Source organism: Protopterus annectens, chromosome 8.part1 (assembly GCF_019279795.1).
Source record: "Protopterus annectens isolate FY-2018-M chromosome 8.part1, PAN1.0, whole genome shotgun sequence".
NCBI classification, from domain to species: domain Eukaryota; kingdom Metazoa; phylum Chordata; order Ceratodontiformes; family Protopteridae; genus Protopterus; species Protopterus annectens.
Window position 1 is genome coordinate 407680526 of NC_056742.1, and position 12320 is coordinate 407692845.

The following is a 12320-nucleotide window of genomic DNA, read 5'->3' on the forward strand; positions in this document are numbered from 1 at the left end:
ACTGACAGAAGAATTTAATAAACTTCTAAAAGATAGATAAAATGAGTTCAGAAAGTTTAGACAAAATATCTGAATACTTTTCAGAAGTGCATAAGAGCTTTAGAGTCAGCAGAACAGGTTACTGAAAAATATCAGACAGCCCCCATGCAGAATTACAGGAAGAAATTAAAACTTTTAAACAGCAGTCACAAAACAAGAAAAATCTGGTTAGTAAAGAGTTACAAAAAGAAATTCCAGACCTTAAACAGCAGTTAGCTAAGCTGACAGAAAATTTACAGCACAACATGCTTACATTTAAAAAATGGATAGCATACACAGCAGGATCTGATGTATGGACAGATGCCTCACTTAAATGCTTTTACATTTTTAAAACTTTCATCCCGTTAAATCAAACTGCTTATAAATTAGACAGTAAAGTAGGGTATATGACTGCCATTCTCATGGCATATGCACAGGGACAACCTCTCATAGCTAAGCTGTTAATTAATTTCAAAATCACCATTTCAGATAAATTAATAAAGCAAGCTAATCATTTTAAATTAGTGTTACAGATAATCTGTCAAAACATAAAAAAAGAAACACAGAACAGTTCTAGTGCATAGAAATCAAATTAGAGTAGCTATAAACAGTAAAGAAATAAAGTCACAAGAGTGACTTGCATGTATTTTCGTTTCACCTAAAGTGCACCTGTTTAAAATGCACAACAGCAAATGTAAATATGTCAGTTTTTAAGCATGTGCTAGCTAGACCAATATTTATTTTTTTTTACAATATTTTGTAATTATATAACAGCACCAGCAATAGCAGAAACTCCAGCAGAATGAGTATACATAAGTAATATTACTAATATAAAGTTGTACTGGGTAAATGATACTACAAATAGAATTCAATGTAATTTCTCTTGTCCAGGGGAACAAAAATGTCATGTTAAAAAACCTTTCCTTAGACCAGAGTGTCACCCTTTGAAAAACAGCCAGAGGTCAAGCATATGTTCAACTCTCACAGCGTGAAGCAAACATATCTTTACATACTGCAATAAAATGCTGCATACTGCAGGGAGAAAGGGCACTCTTTCAATTTTACACCGACTGTGTAAGCAGTACTGCAACAAGGTCTAAAATAAAGCTACAGGAGAAAAATAATATCTCATTCCCTCTGGACAATACTGGCTGCAAAAACGACAAAAATATTTTACAAATTGTACATTTACAGGCACAATGGTTATCCACTATATGGGCATCACAAAAGAGTATGTTAACTTAAAAGAAAATCCTGCAACATTTTAATACATTTTTAATTAGCAAGCTTTAGTTTAACATTAATGTCACCAAGTTTTAAACTTGACCATGTGTATATTACAGCCAATGTATGTACAAAAGCAAAAAATTCTGTGCAAACAAAACTAATGGTAAATATTAAATATGCTTAGTGTATGATGTACAGCAAATGGTTTAATATGTAAAAAGCATTCTCCAGTGTATAAACCATGTTTTCTACAACACTCTGTAAATCTGTGTAAACAGACAATTTTGACATCAAGTTTTAAAATGTTCACAAAGATTGCTCCTCAATTTGTTTGTATTGTTTGAGGTTTTCTGAGCAGACACCATTTGTGGGATGTCTTAGCAATATCACTCATTTAGTGTGTATAACACAACTTACATGTTAAGTCCAGAAAGTAAAATGTATGTGTCTTTTAAATAAAATCCTCAAGTAGTCTGTTTTTAAATTTTGCATGAGGTTATTAACAAAAGTATCCAACAAATGCACATGATAAAAAATGCTCCAACAGCAACCCAGTAGTGTATAACAAATATTGTAGAAACAAATAAAATCCACCACCAGTCTGTGAGGAAACGGACAACTTTAATCAAAATAATAAAACGTTAAAATATAAGACAATAAGCGCATTTGCAACTCAATGTTGCTTCCTCAGACCATTCGATAAATACATCAAATCCACAGTTTTATATAGTTGAAACAATTAGAAAACATCCAATAACAATCAAAACACAATTAAAAAATCAACTGTAAATATCTGTTTCAACAAACCATTCAACCTACCATTTACTACTTTAAAATATATTGACCTATCAATAATCAAAAAAGTATATAATACACTTGGTTGAATTATCCTACTGGTTGACTTCCATTGGTGAAACAACCAACCAGTAAGGTACGGCTATACCTCCTAAGTGACGATTGTACATTGAAAATCAAAATAAAGATGAAAGCTCATTGTTGTAGCCTAAAATGCATAGTATAATACATATGACATTCATGCCTAACAAAGTCAAAAATCAAAAATAGAAATGAAAATGTTTTGGGATTATTAAAGTCATCCAACAAGCTTTAACAGTCACTCACTTTTGTAAACCATTGCCATTGCTAGTTCAGTAATACAAAGAAAAACCTGCAACTAAGTAAAAAAAAACTTAATAACTAACACAAAAAAAATTATACTGTAATAATGAATAACTCACAATTAACTTGTTACTTCAACTCTAATAATGTAAAAAGCAACATTGAATCAAAATAAAGAATTTCTAATAGAAACCAATCAATGGCTGCTTCTGGGATAGGTTAAAAACTGCTATCGTGCACATTTAGTGGTTAGACATCTATGGAGAATGGAAAGCTATCATCCATACTTGTACTGAAAGACTAAACCTGAGACATTAAAAGCTGTAAACTGTAACAGTATAGTACATGTCGTCTGCTATAAAAATGAGTAATTTTATAAGTAACTGCGCATAAGTTAATACAGTGCTGAAAAAGTTAACAGCCTGCAAGGTTTGGTGTATTAATTAGACTTTGGTTTCAGCAAGCTGCAGCAACATTTTCAATAACTTTTCATTAACGTTTTAGCTTTGCATTGCTCATATGCTTTCCTGTAAGGTAGTAGCAAGTGAGGTCATGACACTCCTGAAAGGCTACCTTTCTCTGTGGATAAAAAAGCACAGGTGAAATTAATGAATGACTCAGTGACAGCTGTTGTGAGTACAACTGCAATCTGAGATGGAATTTGACTAAGACCACTGAAACTTCATGTAAGCCCCCCCCCCCCAGTCAAAGCTGGGACATGTTCAGAAAGCCAGAATGAAAATATAAACAAAAACCAGAATCAAAACAAAAAATATCCAAAGAACAAGAGGAGAAGGAGCATGAACTCTCTGAGCAAATTCTTTGAAAGCAAGAAGGAAAAAGTACCATCCCCTGAATATGGGACTCAAAGCTTGTTTATCAAAACAAAAAACAAAACAAGGTGGTGGTGCTACTGAAGAATGAGCAGCCAGAAAGAAAATCCAACTGTAAATAATAATGAAGAATTTATTCAGAAGACTGGAGAGCCAAAAGTGAGAGAGTGGTGCAGAATGCAAAGATTCTGGTTCAGAAATAAGAATGTGTAGCATTCCTAAGTTGGAAGAAAAGAGTGTTGGTAACAGAGGAAGCTCAAAAAGTAGGGAATATATGGAAAAAGAACTGAAGCAGTAAAGAATGAAGGGAATCTGACTGAAGCACTGACAGATTTGAGAGTAGCGGGTAGAAGAGCGGCACACAAAATGACTAACATGATAGGCATTCCTAATACTGCTTCTGTGCGTTATTGAACTGGGAGACACCTGGCTGTTATTATATCAGAAGAGGGAAGACTGTGTCCATACACATCTGGGTTCTGATGTAGAAGTTTCAGAAACAACTTATGAATTAATTAGCTTGGAAATGGGTCCAGAGGAGGTGAAGTTAAAATGTTGAAAAGCTAAAAACTGAAAACATCTGAATGTTTAATGGGAACCCAACATTAAGAGTAGCCTGAAGCACATTTCCTAAACACGTGTAATATGCTTTGGTTAGGGACATTTGGACAGACAAACTAGAGCAGCTCAGATTATAGACATGGCTTAACCTGATAACGCTGACCTAATGTATAAAGCAAGAGAGGCAGAAACTAAAGACAGGATATGAAACTGTCATGACATGGAAGGTGCACATTGAGGGCTTGAGAGACCAGATGGTGGAAAAATAGGTAATAAGAGGAAAGAATCTGTGGCAGAAGAGGCCTTAATTGAAGAAATTAATGAAAGACTTTTGATAATCGATGTGGTTGAGGTTAAAAAGGAGAATTAGTTCCCAATCAGGGAATGATGAGTGAGGATTTATGATAAATCTGTGTGGTAGTGAAGAGGTGTAAAGAACTGGGGGAAGCTATCAAGGAAGGGGTGCTTTATGATGAGTGACACCCTGCTGGGGGGGGGGGTGTCATTCCAAATCAGGCAAGCCAATCCTTTTCCTACAAAGACAGGCTCCAGGACTGGGATCAAGAATGTGTAAAGGCACTAAGGAATGGGAGGAAAAGGACAGGGAGACGTGTACACAGCCAATGTGAAATTAAGGTTTGTACCATAAAAAGTAGTCAGAAAAGTTCCGTATCAGTGTGGTGATAAGTCCGATACCAGAAGCAGCTCAGTAGTCAAAAAAGAAACGTATCTGGAACCATGAATGAGTAAAACAAACTCAAATGTTAATAATGTTAAAATACTAATAAAAGAATTGATAAATATACTTAAAGGTCAAGTGATACGACACTTTCACCATTAAGGGTTCATCAGGCTGACATAAGGGAACTAAAAACATTGGTTTATATACAATTGTTAACCAGGTTCACTAATTGCATTTGCTCATGTGATATTCTTTAATTACTTTTATGTTTTGACTACCATGAAAAGTAGAGAGGATTTTAGATCTAATTAAAAAGAAAAATGTGCTTAAAAGGTCATTATTATTCAAAATCCTGAATAACCATTGCTTGTTCTCTAAGTACTTGCTAGTTGTAAATCAATCACTGCCTATGGGAACAAGTTTAGCTCCAAAATCCTTTACAACAAGTGGTTTGGTAGTTGCTTATAGTGGTCTACATTTCACAATACATACAGTATGTCAGAGCAGAACAACGGCCCTTGAAAAATAGGAACATCCAGCTAAAAGTTGGGATATCTAATTAGCATAGCATTTGAATATCAAATAGCACATAACTCTTCCCACTTCCAGTAGGAATGTAGGATACTACTCAAAAGCATGTTTAAAAAGCAGAGCATGACAAAATGATGCAAAATATAAGAACATTATCAACAGGAGTGTGTACAATCTGTAAGCTTTAATGAATCATATCATAAAATTCTACCACACAAGGTCATTTATTTTTACTTCAGAAAAAGGGAGATTTATTACTGGTGCCACATATTTGTTGGTCATGTAGTGTGGTTTCTATGTACTAGACACAGTTTCAAAAGTCAAATGTGATATGGTGGGATTCAGAAAATTATGTGAAAGTGTAATCAAACCCCAAAATAGGGATATAACTCATAAAATACTGTGCTGGGACCTCTCCTGTTTGCATCTACTTTTCTGAAGAAAAAACAAATTCCAAAAGGCTCTGACTGACCAAGTCTGTAGATGACTAAGCCAGGTGAAGTCACTGAATCCCCAAATAATTTAGCCATCCTGCAGGAAAGTTTGCCTCAAATAAATAACTGGTGTTAAAATCCCAGTCTGACACTAAATGGCAAAAATGCATTATTGTATCCTTTGGGAAGTCATCTACCCCAGGGAACTACTACATTTACAGTTCTCCCCTAAGAGTTCACCCAGTTGTTTGGGATTTGTGAACTTATTTGGACAGTGACCTAACTTTTGACCAACATGCGTCAATTATTGTAAGAAAGTCCTTCACAGCTTAAAAAACAAAGGGATTGTGTCTAGATCTAGGGATGCTATTGCCCCCTTTACTCAGCCTTCATTAGGCCAATCATAGAACATTATGCCCCTTTTGACATGCATCTGTCCAGTCACATGCAACAACTGGATTTCTCAAAGAGATACCTTACTAAAAGGATACAAGGCCTAAACAACATGTCCTAAGTGGACTGAAAGCACTGTCACTATACTCTAGGTCCAAAAGATTGCTAAGAGGTGACCAGTTTCTAGCATACAAAGCATCCTCTAACCCATTACTGATGGATTTACTGCACATCAGCAAGACAAATGACACTAGAAATACTTGGTCTACGGATCTAACCCTCTTCTGCAACATCAGCAGAATGGTTTGGAGGCACAGATATATTTCACAGAGGATACTGCTGCTGTGGAAGAGGCTCTGAATCCTCATAAAACAAGGTTCTTCCCTGTCTATTTTTAAGTGCAACTTAGATCTATGGATAGGAAACAGAAAATTTACCCCAGGACTGCCCCCTGTACTACTACTGGACATAAGCAGCCCCTAAATGTATGGGTCCCCTCAAATTATTTATGGTATGATACCAGTTATTAAGGGTAATATACAATTATTAATCACGGGATGGATAAGACCAGTCTATAACCTAGTGGGATAGGTTATTTCAAATACAAAAAGGGAAGTGGCTAGGCTTAAAATGGCAGCTAGCCTACTACTTACCTATGAATTTATAAAAAAGGGACATTCTAAATCAGGCCTGAAAATAGGAATGTTCTTCCAAAACAGGGACAGTTGACAGGTCTGCTTTCCACAATGTAAACCCTTTTTAAATGTATGACTCAAGAATCATGTTAAAAAAACAAAGATTCTGCTTCCTGTTGTTCAGACATCCACAATGTCTTACAAAGCTTTCCAGTACATTCAAACCTAAGCTGCCATCCTTAGCCTCCTGAAGTGTCAAAAACTGCATTAGGCAGATGTCCAAAGTGATCATGCAATCAGGTGTACACATGCACAACACGAGGTCAAGTTATCTGCAGAAAATTGTATCAGTAGACAATAAAAGGAGTAAAATGAAGTTCTGTTAAACAAGAACATTAATTTATAAAAAGTAAAACATTTCTTTACTACAGAATAGCACAGTATCTGTAAATCACATACAGATGTAGGTAATCTAGATTTTTTATCATCTCTGGTTTATTTGGTCATATGGACTTCATCTTTTGAGCAAACCACACCAGTCATGGAAAAACCCAGCAGTACTAAAAAGTAAACATAATTTGTTTTTTTAAATATAGCATACCAGTAAGAAAGTAAAAGTATTTCCAACAGATGTACATCAATTCGTTCATTCTATGATTAGCCACATAATCTAATTCAGAGTTGTAGTGTGTATCTGCAGTGGTGGTGCTCCGGTTCGATTCTCAGCTAGAGCGTTTTCTGCGTGGAGACATGCGTGAATGGGCGTACCTTCGTTGAAGGTTGTGCGTCAGGCCTGGCAAGCCGGTACGTAAAAATCAACTGCCAATCATTAGCGGACAGGAGTTCTGCTGTGGCGACCCCTAACCGGGAAAAGCCGAAAGACACAAACAAACAGTGTGTGTAATGACCAGAATGTTACAGTGAAGGGAAGCCCACCCCATCGTAGAATAGGCATACACCCACATGTACTCCCTCTCAACTGATTACACGCCTTAGGGCAGTTTATAAGACTGCCACTAACCTACATACAAAACAAATTTAATGAGAAAATGCTCTTTGAAAGCAAATAAAACCAATTAAGAGACAACTACATACTTAGTTTCGGAAGAACTGCTCCTGTACAAATCTAAGTACATTCATATTTGACTGCCAAGAGCATGAACTAATGGTGGTATGACAGCCAGGTGCAACAAAGCTGAATCATTACACCCTGCTACCTGAAACTGAATATGCTACATCAGGGAATTTCTCTTTTTCCCTAATGTGTGGCAATTTGAAGACTAACTATACATAAAAGGGATGGTGGGGGCATTTCCTACTGCATGGGGAAATGGGGGCAAAAACCTTTAGGAAAACAATTTTATTGTGATGATGTTTTCAAGTTTCTAGGGTGTCAGATGGGCCAGTGCGCAGCACTGCAATGGCAATCAACACATTTAGCTTTGTTTAGTAGTACTATAGTCACTACTGAATTTAAGTATGGCCTGATAATCCTGACCACTGACAATGAATCATAGAGTAATGTCAGCAAAATCTGTGCAAGCACTCATAAAATGTAGAAAGTAGTGACACACTGAGACACTCTGTTGCTTAATATGATGATCTACAAGGCCACAGTTGAAACTCAGGTTCCCCACGTTTGATTTCATATTTTTAGACAGAAGGCAAATTATAGAAGGGATATACATTTGTAACCATAAAGACCTTTAAAGTCAGTCACAACGAGGAAAAATACTCCATCTTTCTAAACTCCAAAATATTATAACAACTGGCTGCTAGGGAGAAAAAGAAAGGCTACAGAAAGCTGAAGTAAGGTATGTCGGTTTTGCACAAACATATTGCATCTTTCTATGTGAATTACAAGCTACTGTGAGAAGAAAAATTAAAAATGTGCATATGTAATAGCTTCAACAGAAGGAAACAAAACTGTCCATCTAATCTATCCTAGTTTATGGCTAGTATATCAGCAGTCCCTCACCCCCTCCAAGCTTCATTTCTTATTCATCTGTCCGATTCCTTCTTAATGGCCTCTGTTAATCCAGTTCTCACCATCCATTCCAGCAAATAAATACATGCTATCAAACCAACATCACTGAGAAACAATGCATCCTCAATATACTCGATGACATCTTCAGCTGCCAGCACATCTTTAATCCTCACTTATAATAATTCATAATCCTCATTCAAGATCACGTGGACCCCATACCATGTTTTGTTTTCCCGTATCTGCTCTCCAGTGAAAGAGTCCCAGTTCTTCAACTGTAGTCTATATTCATGTATTTTCTGGTACTGCTGTTATGTTTCTATGTACATCCCATAACAAAAGTGTCAACTTTTTTTTTTTTTCACACCCATCTCCCTCTCCAGATTTTGCTTCGTTTGTGTTCTAAAACAATATGAATTTTTTTGTTAAAGGATTTGCTGCTGTCAAAAGAGATGACAGTGGTTAAGAAAGAATTTACAGGGAGCCAAGATTTGGCTGTTCCCATAACACTGCAGGAAAAACACAGAACCAAGTATAACTGAAGAGCAAGCAAAGTCGAAAAATAATTCAGTGACATGCCTATTATACATATTTTTCTGGGTAAAGCCTAAAACCTTTTGATTGGTACTTATATTACATCAAAATTATGCTGCCAGTAGTTATAAAAACAAATTTATTTGAATACACATTTACATACCTGATTCTCTTGACCTTGAGTATTGCTAAGCCCTGTTGCTGCCATGTACGTACTTCCAATGGTTTTGATTTTCTCAACACTGCTGAATTTAGGTTTGGACAAGAGCTGTAGAGGAAGAAAAGCAGTGTTAAATTAGAAATTTTGATCACAGAACTTTTAGAGTTTTCTGAATATATTTAAACAGGGTGCATCACTTAAATCATAAGATGATCATGACCAACACAAGATACGTAAACGTGGAAGAAAAAAAATTTAATGCGCTGTCTGGGTAGTCCCATTAGTCTCAACAGACTGATTTATTAGACGAGTTTTAGGCACACAAAAATATTACAGCAGTTGATCTAAAAATTAATAGAAAGTAGCTGTTTGCCATTCTTATATTCCCCGTAGCCAACAGAAGGTGCTTAACTAGCACTAACTGTGTGGGATGATATATGCTCCTTCAAATGAAGGAAAATGCGACTCTGGTGAAGTAGACAAGATGAAAAATAAACAGGAGAAATAATGATTTCAATTTAATTTTAATTATTTTTAGGTAACTAGGTAAGTCAGTTGGTCCTTCTTGTACCTTTTTCAGTCATGACCTAGTCCACAAAGACAAGGCAAATACAATATCTAGAACAATGTATATGTTAATATATTGCATTAATACGCATGTGTTTTTTTCCCTGAGGAGAGTAAATACTTAAATATTAGACTGCAGTTTCCAATTTTAAACAATGAAGCTGTTTCTCAATATACACTTAAAGGCGCTTTGTCTACAATGTGCTGTCTAAAATTATTGACAAAAACAGATTTGAATATGTCAACCCTTCTCTTCCCAAAATGTTAAAAAAAAAAACAAAAAAAAAAAACAAGACATGCATTCTTTGCTTTGAAAGAAACATCATTTCATAATCATTTGTGCTGAAATGCAAGATAAAATGGAATAACTTAAAAAAACTGTTTTCATAAAATTTAAATATGAAAAGTTGAAAATAGTCAGCAAAGACTAATGAAAAATTTATAGCAGGAACCTTGCAACAAAAAAATTCTAGAAATGCATCCTCAACATTTTTACCTGCTGAAATAGTTTTTGATCCAGAAAAGTACACCTGGTGGAACATCAACATTTTATATCAAAAGAGGAGAGCCTAAAAATTGTATACATATCACATTATGTTAGACTATTATTTTTTTAGTTATGGACCACACATGCTGAACATTCTTTTCCAAAACATCTTAATATGGCTAACGATCAACAAAACATAAATTAATTGGTTCAGCAATATCCATATTTATGGGGACACAATAACATCAAATATTTAGGTGCATGGATTAAAAAAGCATTCTGTTATGGCAGCTAAGGATATGTGGGAAGAGACTAAACAAATGATAATACAAAAATAGTGAAACTGGAAGGTCTTGAGTATGGGCACGGATAGTAAGATACAAGCACTGAAATGTTTTTGCCACTTCAGTTTTATGTACAGGCCAGGTGACTTATTAACCAGAGAAGTTGTTCTGTATGACAATAAAAAGTTGAAGAAATTTATTTGGGAGGGGAAGATGGCAAGAGTTAAGTGGTTTAAAAATTGATCCTCCCTAAAGAACAAGGTAGTTTAGTATTACCTGATTTGAATACATACTTTACAGCTACATAGTTAAGGCTCATATACAGAACCTAAGCAAAAGTTTATAAATCAAGTTTATAAATCAAAGTATAAAGGTATGAAAATGAAAGGAGTCTGACTTAGTAGGATTTTGGATGCAGATCCTTAAGGAGAACAACCACCATACAGAATATTAAATTCGTAAAGTAGCAGAAAGTATTCTAATAACAAACCAGCACAGGAATGGAGAAAAGAATTTGGCCAAGAGGGATGACTACAAATAGTGGTAGAGAAAATAGGCAAGAGGGAGCTGGAATTTACTGGAAAAAACTGGCAAAAGAACCAATGTATTGGGAGTAAATAACTAGACAGGAAAAGGTAATAAAGTAGGACGAGGCTAAGCAGAAGTCTGGACAGCAGATTAGAAAACATCATCCCTTCCATGGACTGATATTAGAGTACAAGCAAAGAGAAAGTCACGGGGAGTACTAAATGAAAGACCATCTCTGATGGAGTTCTTAGTTCTGTCTGCCGTCAAAAAGGTGTAACTAGTAAGGCACATAAAATGCTGCACAATAAGTGAGAATCCAGTAGAGAAGGTTAGAAAAGATTTTTAAATTGCCTTACCAGTCCCTCTTCCCAAAGGAACAATGGAAGGATATGTATATGGCTCCTAAGTATGAATCATCACCTAGAAGGTTTAGAATTTTTGCTAGGAAATGTTTGCATGAGTATTTTTTCCTCAGGTGGACAGCAAATGCTGAAAATGTGAGGGACAAGAGAGAGATAACTGGGAGCATGTTTTTTTTTTTTTTTTGGGGGGGGGGTGTAATCAGTTAGAATATTTAAAATAATTCCTGCAGAGAACTGGGTGATGGGCAAACAAAGTCAAATAATAGATTACAGTACTGTAGTTCAAGCACGTGTGCATAAAAGCAGAAGACAAATTGGTGAATATGATTTGGGACAGACAGGAAGAAGGCAAGAGGAAAAAAGAGATGGATGGATTGTGTGACAGAAGACCTGCAAAAGGCAGACAGGCATGACGGAGGAGGAAGAAGAGCAGTACTGAACTGAGAGAGACGGTGAGGCCTGGCATGTCACCCTGATCCTTGTAGAAAATGACAAAAGGGGGTTGATGGTGGTGATCACAGTGTCCGAAATGCTAGGGAAGCAAATGGATACAAGTAAGGAAATTATTATTTTGAGATGGGCCACAGGATCGGAATTACCAAGACATAGTAAGTACAGTGGATATAAAAAAGTGTACACACTCCCGTTAAAATGCCAGGTTTTTGCGATATAAAAAATTAGACAAAGTTTTACTTTACTTTTTATAGGTGACTCCATTGTAAGACATACAGATGTGCCTCATACCAGGCTGAGCAAGGAAAGAGTGACAGTTAGTTGCTTGTCTGGTGTCAGGATCCATCACATCAAACATGTACTGAACTCCTTGAACAGGTACCAATATGACTCTGTCACAGTTCATGCTGGTGTCAATGACTTGATGTATACCTCCCTGGATTATATGATGAGAGACATGATGGAGCTCTCAGACTGCGTCCAAGGCAGGTAAGAGCCTACCACTGCATAGCATTCTACCTTCTCCAA

General features: G+C 36.0%; 1 protein-coding gene across 2 annotated transcripts in view; it reads right to left on the reverse strand.

Moving 5' to 3' along the window:
* The window catches only part of ADCY7 (adenylate cyclase 7), a 2777509-nt gene that overhangs the window by 78605 nt on the left and 2686584 nt on the right, over positions 1 to 12320 (reverse strand). For both annotated transcript variants that reach the window (XM_044081980.1, XM_044081981.1), the window contains one exon: positions 9115 to 9219. In XM_044081980.1, the coding sequence (XP_043937915.1) occupies positions 9115 to 9219 (105 nt within the window). The remainder of the gene's footprint in view (positions 1 to 9114; positions 9220 to 12320) is intronic.